General features: G+C 38.2%; 1 protein-coding gene across 1 annotated transcript in view; it reads left to right on the plus strand.

The window, feature by feature from the left end:
• The first annotated feature begins 12,731 nt into the window (after positions 1-12,731).
• OAS3 (2'-5'-oligoadenylate synthetase 3) overlaps positions 12,732-26,601 on the plus strand; it is a 45,959-nt gene continuing 32,089 nt past the window's right edge. Inside the window, 6 exon segments of the mRNA XM_031948572.1 lie at positions 12,732-12,994; positions 13,247-13,535; positions 15,145-15,320; positions 15,686-15,918; positions 16,973-17,126; positions 18,982-19,029. Coding sequence (XP_031804432.1) covers positions 12,797-12,994; positions 13,247-13,535; positions 15,145-15,320; positions 15,686-15,918; positions 16,973-17,126; positions 18,982-19,029 — 1,098 coding nt within the window. The 5' untranslated portion in view covers positions 12,732-12,796.

Consider the following 26,601-nt stretch of genomic DNA (forward strand, 5'->3'; position numbering starts at 1 on the left):
TGCACTGTGACTCTGGGAGGCAGCCTGAACAGGAAATCAGTATTTAGGAAGCAGGCATTGTGTAAGCACTAATTATGAAATATCTTATTTGAGCCTCATAATAATCCTTCGCAAGTGCTACTATTCCTGTCATCATTTTACAAGTGAGGAGGCTCAGAAAAACAGATTAAAGTTAAGAGGTTAAATGATTTACCTAGGGACACTGTTGGGAAGTGTCTGAAATTAGACTGGAACTCAGATCTTTTGCATAAAGGCAGCCACATAGGTCAGGGGTTTTCAGCAAGATCTGAGTTCCAATCCTTCCTTCCTTCCTTTCTTCTTTCTTTCTGAAATAATATCACTACCACCACCATTAAGCCAATGAGACTTTCTCATAACAAGAAAAAATGCAACGACTTTGCAAGACCATAGTAATTTAAAGAGGTTAATTCCAGTTAATATAGAGGAATGTAAAAAGGGAAGGAAGGAAGGAAGGAAGGAAGGAAGGAAGGAAGGAAAAGAAGAGAGAAAAAGAAAGGAAGAGAGAGAGAGGAAGAAAGGAAGAGAGAGAGAGGAAGAAAGAAAGAAGAGAGAGAAAGAAAGAAGAAAGAGAGAGAGAGGGAGAAAGAAAGAAAGAAAGAAAGAAAGAAAGAAAGAAAGAAAGAAAGAAAGAAAGAAAGAAAGAAAGAAAGAAAGAAGCATCTTCCTGTGTATGAATGTAAACAGCTTGGCTCTTGCATCCTTTATGTTTTCTTTTCTGTTTATCTGTTAATGTGTCTCTTGGGTCATTATTGGAACTCATATTTTTTGTTTACTTCTGATCTTATGAAAACTTGAAATTTTTCTATCGCAGTGAATGACCATTTTCCTCCCTTGATGTATTATGCTTGATTTTACTGCCTGAGTGATCCTTTATCATAGTCTTTCATTTGCCTCCCAAAATATCTTGTCCCATCTTATCCTTCTGAAATTTTAATGTTGCAGTGGTCAAGTTCTGTGTAATTCTGATTGTGATTTCCCAATACTCCCGGTTGAGTTTGGACAGGAGGAAAGCATTTTAGGCAGGGGGAAAAAGCATTAATGAGGCTATTTACTGGAGATGAGTATGAGTAAGGTGTGATCATGAGGAATTGGAAAAAAAAATCAGTTGGGTGGCAACAAAGAGCATTACAGCTTAGAGGAGAGTTCTTTGGATCTAGGAACAGGAAGAACTGGGTTCCAACCTCTCTGCTGCTTCTTCCAGTGGAGGAGGGCAGTGACAGCCTCTCTGAGCCTCCATACCACCTATTCATTCATTCACTCCCTGGGCCAGCTCAGGAAATCAAAATCCTCTTTACTTACCATTGTTATTTCTTTTCTTTTTTTTTAAAGACCAACTTTTTATTTCTTCTAAGAAAAAGGGATTAATAATGCACATCGTAGCTACCTCACAGCCTGGGAGTCACCAGACCACATAAGGTCTCTAAATTGCTTTGGAAATATTTGTGTCTTATATAAACTATCAGTCATGTCATTTACTCATCTGGTCAATGAGCATTATAGGTGATAATTCTGGGCCAGGCACTGGGTTAAATCCTTGGGGGCATAAAGAAAGACAAATATATCATCTTAGCCCTCAAGGATTTTGTCTGCCAAAGGAAGAGACAACATGCAAATAATTAGGTAGTATACCTATGTTATACCTCCATATACATATACACACACATATATGATCTCTGGCTGGAAGTGAGATTTGAACTGACTTGAAAATAATACCTCCTTAATATATTATTACATTGGACGACAAGAATGAGATTTAAAGAATGAGGGGCCAAATTGTGATGCTTATGACAATTTATCTGTTCCTAAAGTTTTCCAAACTATTTTAGGGGAGGAATTAGAGCAAACTTTCTTTTGGGCCCACCTTGGGATTGCTATCAATAAGAATTCCCCACTCAAAATATAGCTCTATCTGCATGTCCTTTTAGGTCCTGAAAAATGGGAGGTTATTCTGAATCTCCATTAATCATAGTAGTAGGTCATGGGGATTTGGAGCTTAGAGATCATTTAGTCCAACCTCTCTGGTTTCTTAGGTGAAAACTAAGGCACTACAGTGGGGAAAGACTTCCTCAGTGTCCAAAAAATAGCAAGTGACAGAACTATAATTGAGGGGTGAGCAACCAGGACCTTGCTATTAAGGCTCTAAGACTCTAATGGGGGGGGGGGAGAGTCCCCATTCCATTATACTCTTCCAGGAGGTGCTTCTGCCCTGTGGTGGAACCTATGGCCCTACTCATGATGAGCTCTCCCCGAAGCAGCAGAATCCTGTGGTCCTTCCCTCCTGACATTTCCTAGGAAGCTCTGGATTCAGTTGCCCAACCAGTATCTCCATGTTGTTCTAAAGCCATCTGCAGTACTCCTGAGCAGACTCACCCCAAGTTACCAGCTTCTTCCTCCAGTTTGGACACTTTGCAGGTATGGAAGCTCTGGCGTCCTGCTCATAGAACTCAGTGTTTCTACTTGCTACAATGTTGGATTTTGACTAGCCTAATTAACTGCCTTGCTCAATAGCCTTCTCTCCAGCGACTGACACTCACTCTGCTGGAACTTATTTCTCAATGGTGAGCAAGTCCTACCCTTTCCCCATCCTGATTCTGAATTCTCAGCTGTTATTGTAGGAAGCCTATTCTTCATTTCCCATTCATCCATCTTTCCCCTAACTCATTTCTCAAACATCCCCTACCCTCCAAATCTACATCCATCTTCCCCTGTGTTTTATTGTGCTCTTTGCTCTGCAGGTAACAAATCTGCCTTCTTCTTAAAGCTTTCCACTTTCTCTAACTTTCTGTGAGATCATTGGCTCCCTCTGGAAGACATGGCATCCTTGGCCACTCAATCAGCTTTGGTTTCACTCATAGCACCCACTCATACTCTCTGGGCCAGCTCAGGAAATCAGAATCCTTTCTACTCAATATTGTTATTTCTTTTTTTTTTTAAAAGATCAACTTTTTATTTTTTCTATTATTTTAAACTTAAATTCAAAATAGGAAAAGAAAAAAATGCCACATGCACACCACAAGAGAACTGAAAACATAAAGCAATAAATTTCCATTTCAAGGTAACATATAATAAATGCTATTCCTTGTGTTCAAAGCTGTCTATCTTTTCTTTGAATCCTTGTTTTCTTTTGTTCTCTATTGCATTTTTACTTTATTTTCCCCTTTCTTCTCTCTTCCACCCCCCCCAAGTTTATAATTAAGTATAGATATACACAGGCAAAAATACACACACATATATATACCCATACATATGCATATATATTTATATACATAAGTATAATCAGACACATCTATCCACATATACTTTCATATAATCTTTCTACTTGTCCTCTATTTCTCTGAAACTGAATATCATCTTTCTTCATAAGTTCAAATCTTTTCATATTTTTCTGAATCTTCCAGCTCATCATTTTCCTCAACCATGGCATTATTCCAGTCTTATACTGTTTAGTTATTTTAAATAATCCAAAACAATATTGATTTATAAGGCTGACATATAGTATAGTTTTCTTATTTTTCTCTTTTGATTAATTTATTCTAGCTTGAACTTTGTCTGAGACCATGATTGATACTCCTGCTTTTTTTAAAACCTAATAAATTCTACTCCTGATCTTTGCTTGTGTGTACCTGCTATTTCCTATTCCTCCTAATTCCTCTACTTTGCTTCTACTTACTATTTTACTCTCTTATTATTTAACCCATTTAACGCCACCCAAGGATCCTCTCCCTCTTTTCCTTTTGCCTTTTTGTTTCTAATTGAATTTAGAAACATTTTATACTCTTTTAAATATGCTATTCTATACTGTACACAACAACAAGAAGATTATATGATGATCAACCGTGATGGAGTTGATTCTTTGCAGCGATGAGGTGATTCAGGGCAGTTCTAATAGACTTGTGATGGAGAGAGCCGTTTGCTTCCAGAGAGAGGACCACGGGGACTGAATGTGGATCACAACATAGTATTTTCACCTCTTCTTGTTGTTTGCTTGCTTGTTTTTTCCTCTCATTCTTTTTTTTTTTTTTTTCCCTTTTGGATCTGTTTTTTCTTGTGTAGCGTGATAAATATGGAAATCTGTTTAGAAGAATTGCATGTTTAATCTATAGGATCATGTGCTGTTTATGGGGAGAGGAAGGTGAAGAGAGAGGTTGAAAAATATGGAGCACAAGGTTTGGCAAGGGTGAATATTGAAAACTATCTTTGCATGCATTTTGAAAAATAAAAAGCTTTTATAAAAAACTCTGTTCTGTCTTTATTCAATATCCATTAATCTACATGCCTTAATCCCACCTCTATTAATCTTCTTTACCTTTCTATAGCCTGCTCTTATCCTATTCCCTCACCCTCTTATTTCTTTATAAATTTAGAAAACTTTTATCCCCTTCCAAATGTATATGTTGTTCTCTTTCATCTAGATCTAATATGAATGAATAGAGTTCTCTCTAAAAATCCTTTACTTTTCCTTTTATCCCCTCCATATTCCCTTACCTTTTTTTCTTTCTGAATTTAGATGACTCTATACCATCTAGATATATATATCCATTGTTCCTTCTTTAAGCCATTTCCCAGTGACATTCCAGAACTCCCAGTCCTTCTCTATCTAATTCCTTCTGTTCTATTTTTTTATTCTTTATATTTTGTTTCAGTATTTCTTGGTCTCATAACTTTGTTAGTTTACCCCTTGATTAATTCTAATTTTCAAGGAGTTATTTTCTCCCTTAAGATTCTGGATCTCTCAACTCTGAGGTACCACTATACAACTCCCAGATTGTCTAAGATGACAAGAAAAGATAATGATGAATATTGGAGGAGATGTGGAAAAACTGGGACACTAATACATTGGTGGAGTTGTGAACTGATTCAACCATTCTGGAGAATAATTTGGAACTAAGCCCAAAGGGTTATCAAACTGTGCATACTCTTTGATCCAGCAGTATCTCTACTGGGCCGGTATTCCAAACAAATCATAAAAGAGGGAAAGGGATCCACATGTGCAAAGACGTTTGTGGTGGCCCTTTTTGTAGTGGCAAAAAACTGGAAACTGAGTGGATGCTCATCAGTTGGGGAATGGCTGAATAAATTATGATATATGAATGTAATGGAATATTTTTGTTCTATAAGAAACAATCAGCAGGATAATTTCAGAAAGGCCTGGAGAGACTTAGAGGAACTGATGTTAAGTGAAGTGAATAGAACCAAGAGAATATTGCACAAAGCAACAAGATTATGTGATGATCAACTTTAAGGATGTGGCACTTCTCAACAATGAGATGATTCAGACCAGTTCCAATGGTCTTGTGATAAAGAAAGCCATGTGCACCTAGAGCAAGCACTATAGGAATTGAGTGTGGATCACAACATAGCATCTTCACTTTTTATTGTTATTTGCTTGCATTTTGTTTTCTTTCTCATTTTTTTTTTTTTTTACTTTTTGATCTGATTTTCCTTGTACAGCATGATAATTGTGGAAATATGTATAGAAGAATTGCACATGTTTAACATATATTGGATCACTTTCCATCTGGGGGAGAAGATAGGGGGAAGAGAGGGAGAAAAAAATATAACACAAGGTTTTACAAGGGTGAATATTGAGGATTATCTATGCATATGGTTTGAAAATTAAAAGCTTTAATAAAAACTTTTTAAAAAGAAAAAGATGTAAATTTTCAAAAAGATTTTGGATTGCCTTTTTTAGTTAGTTGACTTTTTATCATCTTGTTTTTCTTGAATTTTTCTTATTTAAAAAAATTCTTCAATCTCTCATTTCATTTTTTAATTTTTTTTTTTTACTTCTATGAATTATTTTGGGGCAAATGACCATTTGACATTACTCTTTGGGGTAGGATAAGTTTTTCTGCTTCAGTATCCTTCTCTGAAAATGAACTCCCATCTCCCTATTCCCATAGTAATTACCTATGGTTGAGTTCTTTCTCCTTTGCTTGCATATTTTAAAAAAATTATAGCAACTTGTTTTCGTATTGACGTCTAGTCCTGTGGTATGGGAGATGATGCCTATAGCTTCAGGTTTTCCTTTAATTCTCCCCTCTGGCCTAGAACAAAACAAAGAACAATACCTCCTGTAAGTGCCCACAGCCAGCAGTGTGCCTGCTCCACTGCTTCTGCATACAGAGTGTGTGCTGGTTTCTCCTCATCATCATCCTGCTCCATTTTCTCCTCCCTCTTCTTCTTCATAGTAGCTTTAGTCTATTTGATTTCAGGTATGTCACAAGAATTGTATATCAGAATGTCATAGCCAGGATCAGAATTGGCCAGGTGGAAAATTTTCTTATTTCCTAAGATGGAGATGGATCAAGAGAGTATTTCCTTCCCCTTCGCAATGTCATTCTCTCAACTTTCCCAGGACAGACCTTCTCCTGTGGCAGTCCTTAGACTGCAGAAGTATATGGCATTTCCCTTGAACAGCAGTTTTATGCAGGGGTCACACACTTATACCTGGATTCAAGACTTAGAATAGTAGCAAACTGAAGTCCCAAGAGGCTCTTCCTAAAACAGCAAAATTTCATTAACTAGAGTTCAGGGCTCAATGATGCTTTTTTCAAATTCTCATCTAGAATTTTCAACTTTTCACAAATTTCACTTATTTACAACTATCATCCCTCTCACTGTTCTGCAGATAAAACCCAAAGGAGAACATCAGGTCATTTCTAGAATACAAAGGTGAAATTCCCCCAACAGAGTCCATGTAGGTGAATGAATCCCATCTGATTAAAATTCTCTGGTGAATGAGAGCTATGGCTTTAGAACTGGGGAATAGTTCTTCCTTGATCAAGGACTAACTTGAGCATAATAAAACTCTTTTTTCTGTAAATGCTCTAAGAGCCTCACAAGTTAGCAGATTGGCCACCATGAGTATGATTTGAAGGTGAGCTGATTAAAAGCTGCACAAATTGAATCAATGGCTGTCACTTTTGTTTAATTAAATCTATTATCCTTTGTGTATCGCAATGACCCCTGTCCTTATGAATTAAAAATCATACTGGTAATAGAAGTTCTGGGAAGGACTGGTTTACCTTCCTCTGTCACTCAGATCCAAAAGACCTGTTTGCCTTGTATTGCTGTTTCTACTTCTTTACCAAAAGTGTATACACAGTGAACAACAGTAGGTTCAAAATAATGGTATTAAAAAGTACATTGACAAGAATTTCCAGATGATCCCCAAACCCATCCACTTTACTATTTACTATAATTTACTATTTATTTTGGGTGGGAGAAGCCCTATTTTCTCAAATGGCAGAGTAGCAAAATTTCACAAATTTCCTCTATTTACAACTATCATCCTCTTTCTGCAGATAAAGCCAAAGGGAGCCCCTGTCAACTGGGCATCCCCAAAAATTTCATAAATATAATCTCCTAAGATGATTTTACCATATTTCTTTCTCCCAACAATGTCATTTACTCTCATCATTTTCTAATTTTTTTAATATAAAAATATAATAAATATATTTTAAAATATAAATTTTAAATAGTTACATAATTGAAATATTTATAAAAGTATTCATATCAAAAAGAGGAAGAATTTTGTTTTAACATTTTCTCTTAGCCTTCTTGTATTTAAAACATAATAACAATTTAAATACCTTTCAAACTTTTCAATTCATAGAAAGTCATTTATCTTGATATCCTTGGCATTTTCATGCTAATCATAGTAGTTTATGTAGTTCTACCATGTGCCAGGCTTTTTCCATGTCTAAAAAGTTGCTTAAATTTGTTTTTAATAATACTTTAAGATGCTTAGTTTGTAATTTCTTATGTTAACCTTCCTGACCATTAGAAAAAGCGCCAGGAAATGGGATAGCATTTTGTTCAATTATATTGTGTCGGAAAGCTATAGTGCTCATCCTTTACACAAGCCAAATATTATGTTAAGCACCTCACAACTATGTGCTTTTCCCAACAATCCTGGGAGAGAGTTATAAATATTTATTATTCCCCTTGTTTGTACAAGGACTGATTAGATTTTCTAATTTACTAAATTACAACATTTTCAAACATCAATTTTGACAATTTCATTTGCACAAGATTTCATCATTTTTAGCTGGCTTGTATTCAAAAAACTTCATGGAAACACTCTCAACTTTCCATTATTGCTTTTTATTTCTTTGAATTATTTCCAAACCCAAATCAATTTCTTTAGAGTTTCTAAATTACTAATCACTTACCATAACTCTTTAGACCAGAACAAAGAGATAATTCTTTCTCTGTTGACAATTAATTACCAGGTATTTTATGAGACATATTTTTAGCTTTATATTGATTGGGGAAAAAAGACATGTGGCAACTGTCAAAGCAGCATTGCTTTAAAAAACAATTCCTATTTTTTTTCTATTCCTTTGGGACTAAGAACCTCTCTGAATTTTTTTTAAATTAAAAAAATTTGTTCTTTTGTTTGTACTTTTTTTTAACTTTACTTTATTCTTCCTCTCACTCTTTCATTCCTTCCCCACTTTCCCCAAGCAGACCATGTTAAGCACAGACATATATTTAATAGATATTTCAACTATACACACACACATGTACATATACATATACTGCTCCCCCATATATATGTACATTCACATTCATTCATAGACACACACATATACATATATCTATATAAATACATATATATATTTACATAGTCTCAAACACACATATACATATGTATTTTCCCATTTGTAACCATGTGAAACAATATTAATATGGATGACACATAATGTAGATTTCTCTCTTGATTGAACCTTTAAGTTTGACTTTTTCTAAAATCAATGATTACTAGCTGTATTTTTTCTAATAAATTTGACTCTTGATCCTGTTGTAATGCTTGTATATATCTCTTCTTTCCTATCCCTGCTAATTCTTCTACTTTAATTCTGTTCCTTAACTTGCCTTGCTATTACTTTACCTCCCTACCCACTGATCCCTTTCTTGTGTTCCTCCCCCACCCTTTGTATCCCCCTCTCTTCTCTTCCTTCTTATTTCTTTATAGATTTTGGAGAGTGCTATACCTTATATATATATATATATATATATATATATATATAGTGTTGCCTATTGAACCCATTCCTAACATGAGTAGGTTTTCAGAACTACAAGCCCTCCTCTCCTCCATGAATGTCTCTGCAACTATTCTTCCTTTGCACTTCATTTGTATAAATCTTTCTTTTAAGCTGCCCGATTGGATGTCAGTCTTAAACATATGGTATATATTTCCATGTGAAAAACATAAACAATTTGTCCATGTTGAGCTTGGGTTTAGTTGAAAGAAAGTCCTGAAAATCTGCAAGTTCGTTGAATGCCAATTTTTTTCATATTATGGATAATTTTGCTGGATATGATATTTTTAGCCACAGTCTAGTTCTTTTGATTACTCACATATATGATTTCAGGACTTGGATAAGTCCTGTGCAATTCTTATGTCAAGGTTCTTTTTGGGGGGTCACAGCTTTCAGGTGGTCCAATTATTCTTACATTTTCTTTTCTTGATCTGTTCTCCAGATCTTATAAGATGTTTTTCTTATAAAATGTTATACATCATATATTGTATTTAACTTATACTTTAACATATTTAACATGTATTGGTCAACCTGCCATCTAGGGGAAGGGGTGGGGGGAAGGAGAGAAAAAGTTAGAACAAAAGGATTTGCAACTGTCAATGCTGAAAAATTACCTATGTATATATCTTGTGAATAAAAAGCTATAATAATAATAAAAAGTATAAAAAAATAAAATGTTATACATTCTGTTCTATTTTTTCATTCTTTACATTCTGTTTTGTTATTTCTTTATCTCTTATAGCTTCACTGGCTTCCTTTTGCCCAATTCTTTTTTTCAAGGAGTTATTTGCATCTTCAAGATTCTATATGTCCTTTTCTAGTTGGTTAACTTTTTCCCTCATAATCTTCTTGTGTTTTTTGGCATGGTTTTTTTTTTTCAATTTTTAGTTTTAGTTTTCCCTCAATGTCTCTAATTTTATTTTTAAATTCTTTTTTTAGTTCTTCTATAATATACTCTTTTAGGTAGAAGCTTTTTTTTTTTTTACTTCAGTGCCCTTCTCAGAAGATAGTAAATTTATATGGTTGGTTCTTTGCTTGTTCATTTTCTTAAAATAAGAAGTATTTCTTATAAGCTCCACTGATCGTGGGATAAGGGATGGTACCTCTAGCTTCATTGCAGCTCACCCCTCTGCTCTGGAACCCCAGATCAGAAGCTCCATACTGCTACAAGTCCTTGCAGCTGGCAATGCCTCTGCCTCACTGACTCAGTACTTCTGGGTCCTGGTTCTTTCTCACCCAAGGTGGCATCTCAGCAGCACAGCTGGACCTGTCATTCCTAATCAGTCAAGGTTCCCTCTGCCTTCCCAGACTCAGACACCCACCTTCTCACTCAATCCAGGAGGTGAAAGTTTCTGTGGTTCCTGTTGAAGCTCCAGCCAAACCCAACTATTTCTGGGCGTCTTCACCTTGAAGCTAAGAGTTTCTTTGGAGGTAGCTCAAAGGTGTTTGACTTTTTACCAGTTAATACCTTGTCTGGGGTCTTTCTTCAAATCTTGGACTGTGCCAGGAGGACCCCAGTTCTGCTCCAACTCTTCTTGATTTTTCACCTATTTTTACATAAAAGACTGCACCTATTTTTAAATAAGCGAATTGATGCATTTTATGTTTCCATGCTAGTTGTTTTTTAAAGAAACAATACAAGCTCCCCCACCCAAAGAAACTCTCTCGTAATAAGGCAAAATTCAAGTCTCCTGCCCCTTAGTGCTCCTTATAGGACCATGGCACAGTTTGAAGAGATTACTTCAAGGTACAGACTTGTAGATGATCTCCTTTACATATAGGTAACTGCAGGGCTCAATGGATACTCGGCAAGACCATGAGTTCCCTTGGCTAAGGGTGCCCTAAGAGTGCCCTTGGCTAAGTCATTTAACCTGTTTGCCTAAATTTCCTCACTTGTAAAATAATGATAAGAATAACACTGACCTCAAAGATTGATTATGAGGCTCAAATGAGATATTTCTTAGTACTTACACACTGCTTGGTGCATGGTATATACTACCTAGATGTTAATTTCCTACCCAGGATGCCTCTCAGAGTTACAGTTCAGGCAAATGGAGCCTCCCCCGAGCATAGACTCCTGGAACTGGTCTCCAAGAGGGCAGGCGCTGACCAGTACCAGACGAAGCTGAGCTGATTTTAGGGGAACCAGAAGACAACATCTTCATTAAGATCTGGATGACAGAAAAGTCAATGATGGTTCTTGGGAACTGCTTATGAGCCATCTCTCCCCCGCTTCTAGCAGAGAGGAAGAATAGGGCAGAATTTCTCCTCATTGTCAGAGAGGTTTGGGGTTTTTTGGTAGGGTTGTTTCTTCTTATTGTTTTATGACAAAAGAGGGTTCCATCTGGAGGTAAGGGGGTCAGTTATTTCCAGAAACACTAGAATCCAGACCAGGGTCTTTCCCCGACTCAAAGCCTAGCTCACTAAGAGCTCAGCTACTCACTTCCTCAATCTCTTTGCTACGCCGGAAGACACTCCTTGGTCAGGTAACTCCACCTGGGTCAGTTTCATGTTCCGGAATAGGGCTGGGCTCTGGGCTGCCTCCTAATCTTTACCTGCCATCCCTCTCCCCCCCCCCCCTTTTTAATCTTAATAGTATTTTATTCTTTTCAATTACATATAAATATAGTTTTCACCCTTTATTTTTGGAACCTTTTGAGTTCCAAATTTTTCTCTTCCCCTCCTTTCTCTTCCCTTTCCCCAAGCAGCAAGCATTCCAGTACCTGACTGTTTTACACGTAAAACATATTTCCTCATTAGTCTTGTTGTGAAAAAAAAAAATCAGAATAAAAGGGGAAAACCTTTAAAAAGAAAAAAAAACAAATAAAAAAGTGAAAGTAGTATGCTTCAATCTGCATCCAGATACCATAGTTCTTTCTCTGGATGTAGATGGCATTTTCCATCCCAAATCTTTCGGATTTTCCTTGCATCACTGTATAGCCGGAAAGGGCTAAGTCTGTCACAGTTGATCATCGCACAATGTTGTTACTGTGTAGGTCGCTCTCCTGGTTCTGCTCCCTTTACTCAGCATTAGTTCATGTAACTCTTTCCTGCTCATCCTTTCTTATAGGAAAACGGTATTCCCTCATGTTCATATAACACAGCTCGGTTTTGCCATTCCCCAATTGATGGGTATCCCTTAATTTCCAATTCTTTGCTATCACAAACATATATATATATATATATATATATATGTTATATATATATATATGTTTTATATATATATATATATATTTTTTTTTTTTCTGTACATGTGGGTCCTTTCCCTCTTTTTACGATATCTTTGGCAAACAGAAGCACTAGTGCCATCTCCAGATCAAAGGATATGCAGTTTGGCAGTCCTTTGGGTGTAGCTCCAAATTGCTCTTCAGAACGTATCATTGTTTTTTAAACCAACGAAGGGCCAAGTCATTGCGTTTTGTCTTGTTAAAAAAGAATCCCATGGGGGAGGGGGGTGATATTATTTCTTTAATAAAAAAAAAAAGACTAGTTTGTAAACATAAAGTGCTTCAATTAAACTTATTTTAAAACAGCTGCGGTTTTAGTGTAGCTGCAGAAAAACCTTCTCGGTCCAGCCCTGCTCAGGAAAATGAAACTGAACAGAGGGGCGGAGCTCCTTTAGGGAGGAGGGTCCCGGAGCGCCTCTAAGGGAGAGGCAGAGGGGCAAAGCAGCCACACAGCTCCCAGCCAGCCCGACTCTGGGCTCTGATTCTCTCTCTCTCTCCATGCAGGCTCTCGGGGGCACCATGAATCTCTGGGACACCCGGGCCAAGCACCTGGATAACTACATCGAGAATCATCTCCTGCCTGATACCACTTTCAAGAAAGAGATCGGAAATGCTATCCACATCATCGCCTCCTTCCTAAAGGAGAGATGTTTCCAGGAGAAAAAGAAGTTAGTTCGGGTGTCTAAGGTTGTGAAGGTGAGTTCTTCTCCCGGCTGATCGGAGAATCTGGGCAGGGGAAGAAGGCTCCGGAAAGAGAGAAGCCCAGAGCAAGGGGGAGGACCCTTCCTTGGGGGCTTAGAACAGGCTTAGAAAGTGGCGCCGAGCAGAGCAGAGCAGAGCAGAAGGATGAACGGGGAGGAGGCAGCTGGTTTTCTGTGTCCCCTCCTCCCCTCTTTGTGGCCAAATTGCTGTTCCTTCAGGGGTAATTGTAGTTTCTGCTCCTTTCAGGGAGGGTCATCAGGGAAAGGCACAGCCTTGAAAGGGTGCTCCGATGCAGACCTGGTCGTATTTCTCAGCGATCTCAAAAGCTACCAGGACCAGATAGACCGGCGAGGGGAGTTCATTGACGAAATCAGGAAACAGTTGGAAGAATGCAAGCGTGAGAAAGAGTGGATGTTTGACATAAAATTTGAGGTCAACAAATGGAGCAATCCTCGAGTTCTCGGCTTCACCATGAGGTCGACCAAGATCAGCCAGTGGGTGGAATTTGATGTGCTTCCAGCCTTTGATGTTCTCGGTGAGAAGCCCCCAACCCCAGCTCAGATAGGAAACCCTCCTACTAGAGGGACAGAGCCTGCCCAATCCCCTTCTCCCAGCCCCAACTTCAGTTGGAAATCCAACAGTAAGACTTTCCCTCTCCGCCCAGCACCCAGTCTCTGTTTTTGCCTCCAGCAGGGAACAGATGACTAGATTCAGAGTCAAAAAGGAGAGCTTCAAATCCCACTTCTGCCGCTTGTTGTAACTTCGCATCCTGCCTTTCTCTGGCTTGGTAGAGCAGGATTAAATTAAGGTTTCTCGATAGGCAGCTGGGTAGTACAGTGGTTTAAGCCGCCTGAAGTAAGGGAGATCTGAGTTCAGATCCAGACTCAGACACTTGCTGTATCTGTGTGACCTTGAGCAAGTTACTTATACTACGTTTGCTTCACTTTACTCATTTGTAAAATGAAGGTCATCATATCATCTACCTTTATAGGGTTGTTACAAAGTTCTCTTAGTTATAAAGTTCTCATGAGATCACATTTTTAAAGTACTTGGCACAGACGCGTTTCTTTTCTGTTGTGGGTGTTCTAGATCTGTTTGTCAGTCTAATCAGGCAGTCAATCAATAACATTTATTAAGCAGCAGCTTAATATGAGCTACTCTGTGCCAGACCCTGTGCTTACCATTGGGGATACAAAGAAAGGTAAAAGACAGCACCAGCTGGCAAAAAAGCTCATAGTTTAGTGGGGAAGACAGCCTTCCAGAAATTATGTACATCGAAGTTGTAAACAGGGTAAATTGGAAATAAATAGCAGGAGCTTAAGGACCCCTTCCCAGAATAATAATTTTATGTAATAATATAATTTTATAATGATCATTTTAACTATGTAAAATAAAATAAACCAGATTATTAAAAATCAAATTTGGTTTAAATGGCTATTTTAAAAGATTTTTAAAAAAAAAGTTTTATAGGCCCCCTGTTTAAGAAATCCCAGACTAGATGATCTCTGAAGTCTTTTCCAGTCCTAGAATCTTATGATCTGTGGCTGTCACTAATTATGATCCAGAATAAACCTTTCTTTTCGCAGACACAGAAAGTTATAAACAGACACCTAAGAGACTGGCAGATAGCAAACAGCAAGTGTGCCCAGACCTGCAGCTAGATACACCAAAACAACAGTCAGAACTGCCCATTTATCTCCATTTCCAATATTCCTCTTCTGCTCCAGTCGAGTTGGTTACCTCATTGGTCCATGAACAAATCATAACCATTCCCATCTACAAACCCAAGTTCGGATCATGCTCCCTTTTGGAAACACCTTCTTTCTACTCCATTTATCTACATTCTACTCATCCTTCAAGGCCCAGGTCTCATCCTATCCCTCTATGCAGCCTTCATTGATGCCTTCAGACCTCAGTGATCTTTCTTCCTTGAGTTTCTCCAGGACACACTCTTTGGGCCCAGTATTGTCAGCCATATGTTCTTTTTTCTACTTGCAAAGTCTTGACAGACAATGTTGGCCTTTTGCCCCTATCTCTAGCCCCTAGCCCCTAGCACCCTATCCCCACTCCCTTAAGCATGGTGTTCAGAATAAAGCTGCTGCTAATTAAACAACTGACTGAACTGAGTTTGTTCCCCTTCACAGGCCAGGTGACTGAAAACCTCAGACCTGACCCCCAAGTCTACATCAAACTTATAAATGGACCCTGGAATGGGGGGGAATTCTCCACCTGCTTCACAGAACTCCAGAAGCGTTTCCTCAAACAGCGCTGCACCAAGCTCAAAAGTTTGATCCGATTGGTGAAACACTGGTACAAAATGGTAAGAATCTTCTGTGGTCACCCAGGAGGAAAACGCGTGAAGGCAGTGAGTGATTATTCCACTCATTGGTTGTGTGACCGAAGTCCCCTAGCCCCTTCCTTGGTTGTATAATGAAGGAGCTGGGCTAGATGGTTTCCTCATGCCTTGAGGAGGAAGCAATATGATCATGATGGACTGTTTCATTCCATTAATCAAAAGAATTTAGAAGGTAACTATTATATGCCCCTGGAAATATCAGTACAAGAAAAGAAAACAATTCCTACTCTCACGTAACTTACATTCTCTTAGGGGATTGTGCCAGAGACTCCCAGAGTTATTGCTCAAGGCTTAGGGTGCATTTCTAATTATTTTTTCTTCCTTCTCAGTGCAAAGAGAAAATGGAGGGCTCTCTCCCCCCTCAGTATGCAGTGGAACTCCTGACTGTCTATGCCTGGGAGCAGGGGAGCAAGTTAGATCAATTCTCTACAGCTGAAGGCTTTCTGACAGTCCTAACCCTTATCAAGAAGTACCAAGAGCTCATGATCTACTGGACTGTCAACTATGATATTCATAATGAGACCATTGCAAATCACCTTTATCACCAGCTCCGGAAACACAGGTATGGGAGTCAGCTTTCAAACTTATGCCTCCAGTCTCCTGAATCTCCATCAACAAAATCATAAATCAAGTCCTGGTTTTTAGCCCTTACTGATTTCTGAGGTAGCTATGTTCATATGGGCTTCTGTCCTCTATTTGACTGAACAAAGCCAAGAGCTAATAGTCTACTGAATTGTCAATTATGACTTTCAAAGTGTGACCATTGGAAAGTTCTTGTGTTTCCTGCTGAATAAATCCAGGTATCAGAAAAGCCTGAAATCAACAAATCTGGCAAGCTGATGGCTCTGGTCTCCTGATCCTTTCTGCCTTGACTCAGACCATCCCCTTACAAACAGAAAGCTAAGTTTATTGCTGAGTTTCTGACTCATGACCTGCCGCCCATAAAATGATCTCATGTGTAAGTGGAATGTCAGATTGACATCATGATATGGTATCAGACATTCTAGGAGGGCTCACTTGCTATCCAAAATGTTTTCCTTTTACTGCTCTCTTAAGTCCTACCATTCAAGCTTTATTCCTTTGGTGAAAGAATCCTCTCCCCGGTCCTTAAAGAGCCCTTGTTGGTTTTAATCCAATTATACACATATTTACTGGATCCCTATGGAAACTTGAAAAATGATCAGGATTCAATATATATATATATGATACTTTTCAATGGTTATTGTGTGATCTGTGTCTCCCCAGAACTTCCTCTGTCATAAGATCATGTCCTTAACTACTGCCAACATGAAAATTGAGTCTTCCAGGGAAATTGGTCCCCAGGGGTCTGTTTCCCTAATCCCCTTACTCATTAATTGAATGACTCTGGGCAAGATTTTTCTTCAGTCTTTGGTCCTCCTCTGTGGGACCCTTCATAGGGCCTGTTAAAAGAATAATGGTGATCCAGAAGACTTTTGAACTACAAAACATTATGGAAATGGCCATTATTGATAGCACTGTATTCTAAGTTTCTTGAAGGATTTGGAGAAGGGCATTCCTGGAGCAAATGTGTTCTTGGTTTTATTGACCTGGGAGGAATCTCTGAATTAGTCTCAACTCTCTGTTCTATCCTTCAGGCCAGTGATCCTGGACCCAGCTGATCCAACTGGTGATGTAGGGGGTGGAAAGAAATGGTCCTGGGACAAGCTGGCACAAGAAGCTGAACTATGGTCAACTGCTTCCTGCTTTCAAAACTTGGATGGGAGCTTTGTGCAGCCATGGAACGTGCCAGTGAGTAAAAACCTTCTCTGGAGTGTGTACGTGTGTGTGTGTGTGCGTGTGTGTGTGTGTTTGTGTGTGCGTGGTGGGTATACATGTGACACTCCCATGGACTCAGGCATCCTTTGCCTCTGCACAACATCCTCCCCCAGCCTAATGGTCATCTGAAGTGGAAATCTGGAAGTCTACTCCTAAGGGCCTGATTGGTCAAGCTCTGACTATCTTAAGGCACCATGAGAAAAGCACTTCCCATGGTCTGAGATTTAAAAGAGTTCAGGGACATACTCCTTGATTCCACATCTGCCACCTCAAACTGAACCCCATAATAGTTATCCCCTCTCCCCCCACTTTCTGGCCTACCCCAAGGAAGACCACTTTCTTTTTGCACATTTTTTTGAGAGGCAATAAAGTGACTTGTGCAGGGTCACACAGCTAGTAGTAAGTGTTAAGTATCTGAGATCACATTTGAACTCAGGTCCTCCTGACTCCAGGGCTGCTACTGTATCTACTGAACCTCAGAAGACCACTTTCAATGGAACCTTTAAATCAAGCAGTAGAGTCGAGATGAGAGATACAGACAGACACAGATAGAAGCAGCAGAGAGAAAGAGAGAGACATACAGAGAGAAACAGAAGAGAAGAGAAGAGAAGAGAAGAGAAGAGAAGAGAAGAGAAGAGAAGAGAAGAGAAGAGAAGAGAAGAGAAGAGAAGAGAAGAGAAGAGAAGAGAAGAAAAAAGACAGAGACACAGAGAGACAGAGACTGGAGGGGGGAGAAGAAAAGGAAGAAGAGAGGGAAAGAGAGGAAGGGAAAGGAAGAGGGAGAAAGTATCTTGGCTTCCAGAATGGAACAGTTTACTTCCACTCTGTACCAACCCCCATAGTGCACCATGGTACACTGAGCCCTATTGAGCTTATACTATTCCATTTCATAGATATGGTTATTGAGACTCAGGGAAGAGAAATGTCTTGAATAAGGTAAAAAAAATCCAGTTAATAGCAGAAGCAGTAATGAATTCCCAGCCCCTTTCCCCAGAATTTCTTCTCTAAAAACTGTAAAAGACAGAAAGAGGGAAAATTATGAGTTAGCCCAGGATCTACTCAAAATTATCCATCTAGATGATGAATGTACAGTAATAAAAGCTACATATCTATCAATGGAATGGGGAGCAATTAAAACCTCTTCTCTGTTGCTCCTTATTTGTCTCCTATAAAACATCCATCCTAACTTATTTGTCTTTTTGTAAAAGCTCTTATTTGAATGAGGGGTGGAGATTCATGTTGTGAAGCTTCTGTAACATCCAATTAATGGGAGATCAGGGAAGGAACTTGTGCTTCAGGATAGGAAATAAAAAGCTGCCTTTGGAGAGTTTCAAAGGTGTGTCTACTAACTTGGTACCCATTCTTACAAGAGCATAAAATAAATATTTCCTGTATTAAAAAACCCTCTTATTTGTCTCCTTCCCTAAAATATGATCTTCTTTATCTTCCTTCTTATAATTTACAACCTTGTAGGCTGTTAGCTTGCTAAGTAAGCTTTCCCTTTAGAGACTAGCCCCTCAGCTATGGCTTAAACTCTTTTATGACTTTAAGAGAATTCTTTCAAACTGTTAACCATGACTCTCACACATTTCATCAGGACTTGGATGCAATTTTCCTAGCACAATTGAGATATTTTCAGTGACTCTTTGTGACCCTTTTTAGGATTTTCTTGTCATGTCTTTCACCAACTCTACAGATGAGGAAATCAAATCACTTTCCCAGGGTCATTCAGCTAGCAAGCATCTAAGATCAAATTTGAATTCAGGATCCTTGACTCCAGGCTGGACAGACAGATTCTCCAAGATAAATAAATGTATTTTCTTTTCAGGTGGAGCAGACCCTGAAGGAAAGCAAGGGCATCTTGCTACGCTGTCAATGATAAGAGGCTTTCTCCATTTGTGATCCAGAGTGCAACTATTACTTCCAAGAAACCTCCTGCCCTGAAGGAACCCATTATCTGAGTCTGTACCCCCTATTCCCTGGCTGTTGGTGACCTCAAAGAGAGAACAGGAAGCATTGTAGGAGAGTGCTATTAAAGTGCCTCCCAACTCTCAAATTGAAGGTGATTAGAGGCTGGTGTGGTTCTATCAATACAATCATTTTTATCAGAAGCTATTGGAGGGATGATTTATATAAGTGAACAAGGACAGGACAAGCAGAACTGGGGATCTTCTGAATCTGGACGTGTGATGCTATGATCCTGTAATCCCTAGACTATGGTGCAGCTAGAAATTCAAGCCGCCTCTGATTTTCCCTATCTATATCTCATTCGTGTGTAGTTACTAGCATGTTGTCTCCCCTGGGGAAAAAAAAAAAGATCATTTCTCTATTGCATTAATAACTAATTATTGAATCAAGACTAAGATTTTTCTCCTTTTCGACTTCTTTATTCAGCAATTAGCCAGTGTGGAAAATCTATCTCAAAGACTTACCAAGAAAGAGAAATTCTAAATTTGGTTTAACAGGTCGATTTCTGCTTATTGTGTTTACTTCAACAGGTCTGAGAAAATGTGGGTTCTTCCTTTTGTCAAACAGGTGATATGGAAATCGATAGGGCTAAGTCATATATGCTAGAAGTTATTGTAATATAGCCTATTTCCTATTTTAATTATCACTTTCTTGTTATTGTTAACCAGTCAGAATTGATTGCCACCCTTAGAGTTACCTGTTTTTCTATGGCCATATAAACTGTGAACTCTTTGCCATAAGAGGTCTTTGGCATTTGAAAGCATCACTTGCCTCTTTTATTAAAAACATGCTAATCTTATTAATAAAATAAAATAATTATGTTTCTTCTAAACATCACAGTTTATATGGGTGGATGCCTCTCAGTTGGAGAATGACTGAACAAGTTATGGTATATGAATGTTATGGAATATTATCGTTCTGTAAGAAATGATCAGCAGGATGATTTCAGAGAGGCCTAGAGAGACTGACGTGAACTGAGGCTAAGTGAAGTGAGTAGAACTAAGGGAACATTGTACATAGCAACAAGATTATATGATGATCAATTCTGATGGTTGTGGCTCTTTCCAACAATGAGATGATTCAGGCCAGTTCCAATGGTCTTATGATGGAGAAAAGCATCTGTAGCCAGAGAGAGGACTGTGGGAACTGAGTGAGCCACAACATAACATTTTTACTCTTTTTGTTGTTGTTTGGTTGCATTTTGTTTTCTTTCTCATTTTTCCCCTTTTTGGTTTGATTTTCTTGTGCAGAATGATTATTGTATAAATATGTATACATATATTGGATTTAACATATATTTTAACATGTTTAATATGTATTGGATTATTTTCCATCTGGTGGGTGGGGGAAAGGAGGGAAAATTTGGAACTTGTGAAGACTGCCCATTCATGGATTCCCATATAATCCCTCCAGAACTGTCTAAACTCCATCATTTAGTGGTCAACCTTGTATGATTTTGCAAGAGTCAATGTGGAAAAAAATTATTTTTGTGTATGTTTTGAAAATAAAAAGCTTAAAAAATAAATATCACAGTTTAACAGATGGTGAGCTTCTTCAGATCAGAAACTATTTTTTTCTTTGTTTATATTTCCACATTTAGCACAATAGCTGGTACATAGTAGGGACTTAATAATTGCTTGTTGAACAATTGATATCTGATCTAATACTGCCTATTAGACAGCTAGAAACACTATGGTATTTTTATATCAAGGTGATACAGCACCTGGAGGTTAAATAGCATGAAAAGAGATGCCCAGTGAATTCATCTCACTCTTTGGACACTGCTGCAGCAGTCCCATTTACATGGTATCTCATTACATGGCAAGGGGAAGTCAGGCACTTCCTGGCACAATCAGCATGTATCCTTGATCTGTATGTGATGAGGTCTTGGGTTACTAGGTGAGGTTGTCAGAGAGAGCCTGAAGCACTGATAAAATGACTCTCTGAGACAATTGGGAAGGGCATTGTTGGGGATCAGTTTAACCTTATAGAACCACTCTCTGGGGAGACTGTGGGTAACCTCATCTTGCTATGAACAGTCAAAAATCCAAGAAACCCCTAAGATTAAATTTCCCTTATAAATCTGTCCATGGCCCGTGCCATCATTATTGAACCCCCTTTGAGTTATAGCCTGCCTCATCGTGTTTTTCCCCTTTCCACTCCTCCATGTCAGGTGATGTCTCTCCTCTCATCTCCCACCATACCTCATGATGTCTTTCTCTTTCTTATACTTTTTTAGGGTGCTAAATCCCTCTATGGATTTAGCCTGCCGGTTATGGGTATACTCCCATGGAGCATGGAATATTCCCTTTCTTCTGGTTAATTGTGAGTTCCATTAGGGAACTTGTGTTTTCCATTGTTAATTTTTAAAACTCCTTTCCTTACTAACTCTCTCCCAACTCTAGAACATATTTTCCATTACTGGTGTCTATCGTACTTCTCCATTTTGTCTACAACTTCTTCTCATAAATAAATCTACCTTTTGCCAAAGAGAATGGCCATTGTGAATTCTTCACATGAATGAACCCCAACATTTGGTGGACTAAGAATTGCTATCCTGAACATTATTTGTTGCTGAAATTGCTCTCCCCTGAACACATCATATGTGCCAATGACTTACTAAGTAAAGATGATTTTTTTCTTCATTACTAGTGTCCTGCCATTTTGAGAACTAGTGTCCTGCTGCAGGAAGCCTCTCACAACAATAATAAATGCTTAGTGTAGTTTGCCACATTGTCCTCCCAAGGTATCAGTTTCCTTGTTGATAAAATGTGGTGCTTACTTCAATAAATAACTGCAAAGACCTGTGAAGATTGCCCATTCATAGGTTCCCATATAATTCCTCCGGAGCTGTCATCATATTCTAGACTCCATCATGCAATGATGTGTCCTCTTGAACTCAGGTAGACTGGTCCTCGGACAACAGATAGCCATGTTACATGCTTGGAGGCTTTCCAGGTTAAAGGAACTCATCAGATCTGGGGTTTTATGGAGATGATTTTCAAAAGTCTAGGGTTACCTCCACACAGCAATGGAGAAGCAATGAGAAGAAAATTGTAGCAGAAGAAGAGGCCAAATAATTATTTAAAAGGAAAATACATGCCTGGTACATGCCCCCTTCTTCTTTGTGTCTTTGAGAATACTTGGGTTGCTCCAAAGCTCTATTTTCCCTCCTCTTCCTCCAGGCTGCTTTTTCTGCCCTTCCTAGTTGTTCATGCTCCACCCAACCCCCTCTTCAAATGATCATGTTTTTATGTCTAAGATTCTTATTCTTTTATCGCATCCTGGACTCCTTTGGTCAGTTGGGTGAAGCCTGTGGTCTCTTTCTCAGAAGTATAATTTAAAATACACAAAATGAAATATATAGGATTTCAAAGGAAACCAATTATATTGAAAAACATGTAATTGGAATCTGAGACATATCCAGAGTGTCTGAGATGATGTCTCTCTATGAGTAAAACTTATTTCTAGGAGAATCATGATGACACATAAAGAAAATATCTTGGAGCAATTGGATATGTTGTAGATATTCTGTGTATCAGTACACATATGATAAGGCAGTTAGGAGGCACCATAGTGCATGGAGCACTGGTTTTGGAATCGGGAAGATTCATCTTTCTGAGTTCAAATGCAGCCTCAGATTCTTGCTAGCTATGTGATCTTGGGCAAATCGCTTTGTCCTGCTTGCCTCAGTTTCCTCACATGTAAAGTGAGCTGGAGAAGCAAATGGCAAACCAGTCCTGTATCTTTGCCAAGAAAATCCCATGATGGGATCATGAAGAGTCAGAAATATAAAATGACCCAACGATAATAATCATGTGATAAAAAGGATTTTCTTTAACTATGGTCATTTAAAAGTGTCTGCCAACTTTAATCTTAGTATTCTTGGGGGAGCCTGAGGACCAATAAAAAGACTGGAGTCTATCACATCATGAATTAGAATAGCCTAGAAGACTTCTCATCAGCCCATCACTCCAAAGTTTGGTTTTGCGTTACAAGTACTGATTCCTTGAGGTACAAAGGATCCCAGCCCAGTGGAGGTGGAGACAAGGATGTCACCTCTGGATACAAAGTTGATGGAACCAATAGTATGTAGGACCTGAGTCAAATTGAACCTACTCTACTGACATGATAGACAGGAGAATATGGCCCAGAGATGCTGGGGAAAATGTTCGTATGTTTATTCTGGCTATCTTTTCATAAATATCCTTTTATAAAATAGCTAATATTTTATAAATATTAATATCTAATAAATAATAATAAACATTAATAATAATAATAAATATCTAATCAATATTAAATGAGGCACCAATCACAAGCTGTTAACAATGGAGGAATAGAACCAATGATGGCTCAAGCCGAGAGCAGTCAAGAAAAAACACCCCAAACTCTTAAGGGTGCCCTGGAAGACTGAGAGTGGATATAGCTTCTTTGGCCCTGGGACAATAAGGCCAGAGTGTACATACATTACATACAGTTATCAAAATACTGTTTTAAATTTTCATAGACCCCAGGGTTAGAAACCTCTGGTCTATGTGTTGCTATGTGCATTCTCTTCAACTTGTATTTACTTCTCAGTGTACATGTTGTAAAACACCTTTTCTGACCCCACTCCCCCTGGCGCCCCCCCCCCAGAAACTCATTGAAGGTTGAGACAGCTTTTAAATCATCTTATTCTCTTCTTCACTTAGCAAAATGTCTGTCTCATAATAGATGCTTAATAAATGCTGTTCAGATCATCAGATAAGTTTGATTAACTGTCAGATGTGTAAGGAAAAATACAACTGATTAACATTGATTAAGGGAGGATTGGTTTTACAACTACTAGCACCTGGAGACGTTATCCTTTGACATTTAGGACTACAAGGTTTAGAATAGGGGTGTTAAATCTTTGTGTATCATGGACCCCTTTAACAGTTTGGTAAGACTCCAACTTAAAATAATAAATCACAAAGGAAATCAAATATATTGAAACAGATAAAAACAATTTCATCCCATTCCCATCATTTGTTGTTCAACTCTTCATGACCCTCGTAGGTCATTTCCTTGACAAAGGATACTAGAGGAGTTTTACCATTTTCTTCTTCAGCTCATTTTACAGATGAGGAAACTGGGGCAAACAGGGTTGACTTGCCCAGGGTCACACATCTAGAAAGTGTCTTAAACCATATTTGAACTCAGGTGTTCCTGATTCTGGGCCTATCTCACTATTCACTGAGCCACGTAGCTGTCCCCTCATTTAAATAGGGTTGTTCTGATTAGTTTTGTGTAGACTACTTTTTGATTTTCTTCTAATAATCTCCTTAGGATAGAAAAAAATTAATCATGGGAATCTAGGTCAAAGGGTATGAAGGTTTTTTTTTTTTAACTTTTATTGTATAATATCCATATCCATACATACACATATACATACATATATTCATATGTATACATAGATAAGTCTGCTGTGAGTTCAAATCTGACCTCAGTTTTCCCATCTGCAAAATGAGCTGGAGAAGGAAATGGCAAACTATTCCATTTTCTTTGCCAAGAAAACCCCAAATGGGATCACAAGAGTCAGGCAAACAATAACAACAAAAATCTAAAATGAGGGGGTTGGATTGTGTGGTCCCTTTTAGTTGTAAATCTATGATCCTATGAATCACAAGTAGTGAATAGGGGAACTTGTTTTCCCACAGACAGGAAACGTCTTATACATACATATGTATACACACACACACACACACACACACAAACACACACATATTTGTGTTTATAATTTCTCCAATTACATGTCAAAACAAGTTTTAATATTTGTTTTCTTTTCAAATTTTGAGTTCCAAATTCTTTGTCCTTTCCTCCCCTTCCCACTTCCTGAGACAGTAAGTAATCAGATATAGGTTATAGATGTACAATCCATATTATGAAGAGAAATGAGTGTACCTTGATCCAGAGAAGATCAGGAAAAAATGAATCTTTCTCCTAGGGGGAGGGGGAATTATTTTGATTATTTTGACTGCTTCCCCCCACTTTTTTCTTTTTTATCTTTTATTTTTCCACTGGATGGCTCACTAAGTAGGGAGAAAGGGAGATGAACATGGTATAAAAACAAAACACATAAAAAATTAAAGAGAAGGTGATACAGTGCTTAGAGTGATGGACCTGAAGTAATGAAGAAATGAGTTCAAATCTTTACTCACACAGTTACTTGCTGTGTGATGAGCCAATTAGCCTCTGCCTAACTTAGTTTCTCCATTTGTAAAATGGGAATAATAATAGCTTCTACTTCTGAGTTGTTTTGAGAATCAAATGAGACAATATTCTTAAAATGCTTTGCAAACCATAAAGCACTATATAATTGTTAGCTATTATCATTATTATTATTAATAATTTAGTATATATTAGTTTAACATAATTAGTATGTTAGTTATAAATAATAGACTATTATAATTAATTAATATATTAATAATTATTAATAATTTGTAGAGGGCTGAAACTCTTGAGTCAATGCACTGAGGTCAAGACAATCGAACACTTGAGGCTAACTACCGATTGGACAATACTCTAGGGGCATATGCTTGGAAAAAGGCCCTTCCCACTATCCTGTGCTGGCTCGATGATTGGTGTATACAGAGGATTGTAAAATGGACTAGGGGGTGGAGTAAGACTAGCCAGGGTCACTTTTGTGGTGGATGAGAAAGGAGGTTGCAGAAGACACCCTTCACTTCTTCCCCTAAAGACCAAAAATAAAGAGCAAGGACTTTTGCTTATCCTGACCCTGGCTGAGGTGCTAGCACGGTCATCACAATAATTAACAAATTATTCATTAATAATCATTGATTCAAATGATTAACAATTAATTTAATAATTTGTTGATAATTACATAATAATTTATAATTTGTTAATAAATTATAACAATGGCTGAGGAAGAGTTTAACATAATTAATATATTAATTATATATAATAGATTAGATGAGGTGTCATAGAGACACAACAGTCAAGAATTGGAACATCTGGCCCAGATCTTGCAAATCTCTCCTTTAAGGTTCTTTTTTTTTTCTTGCCAGCCAATTGGGGTTAAGTGACTTGCCTAGGGTCACACAGCTAGAAAAACATTAAGTGTCTGAGGCCACATTTGAAATCAGGTCCCCTTGATTCCAGGGCCAGTACTCTATCCACTGCACCATCCAGCTGTCCCTTTTCTTTAAGCTTTGCAAAGCCCTGTGCAGGTATTCTCTCATTTGATACTTTTTGCAATCCTAAGAGTCAGGTACTATTATTATCCTTCTTTTACAGATGAGGAAACTGAGGCAGATTCAGGTCAAGTGATTCGCTTAAGATCACACAGATTCTAAGAATCAGAGGCAAGATTTGTACCTCCGGTCTATCTTGGCCCATGGTCTTTCCACCGTGTCCTATTTATCGGAGTGAAATATACAGAACCAAGATAATAAAGTAGCTGCTAAATATAATAACTTGTGTGAAAACAGCCCTAAAAGGC

Source organism: Sarcophilus harrisii, chromosome 1 (genome assembly GCF_902635505.1).
Source record: "Sarcophilus harrisii chromosome 1, mSarHar1.11, whole genome shotgun sequence".
Lineage (NCBI taxonomy): Eukaryota > Metazoa > Chordata > Mammalia > Dasyuromorphia > Dasyuridae > Sarcophilus > Sarcophilus harrisii.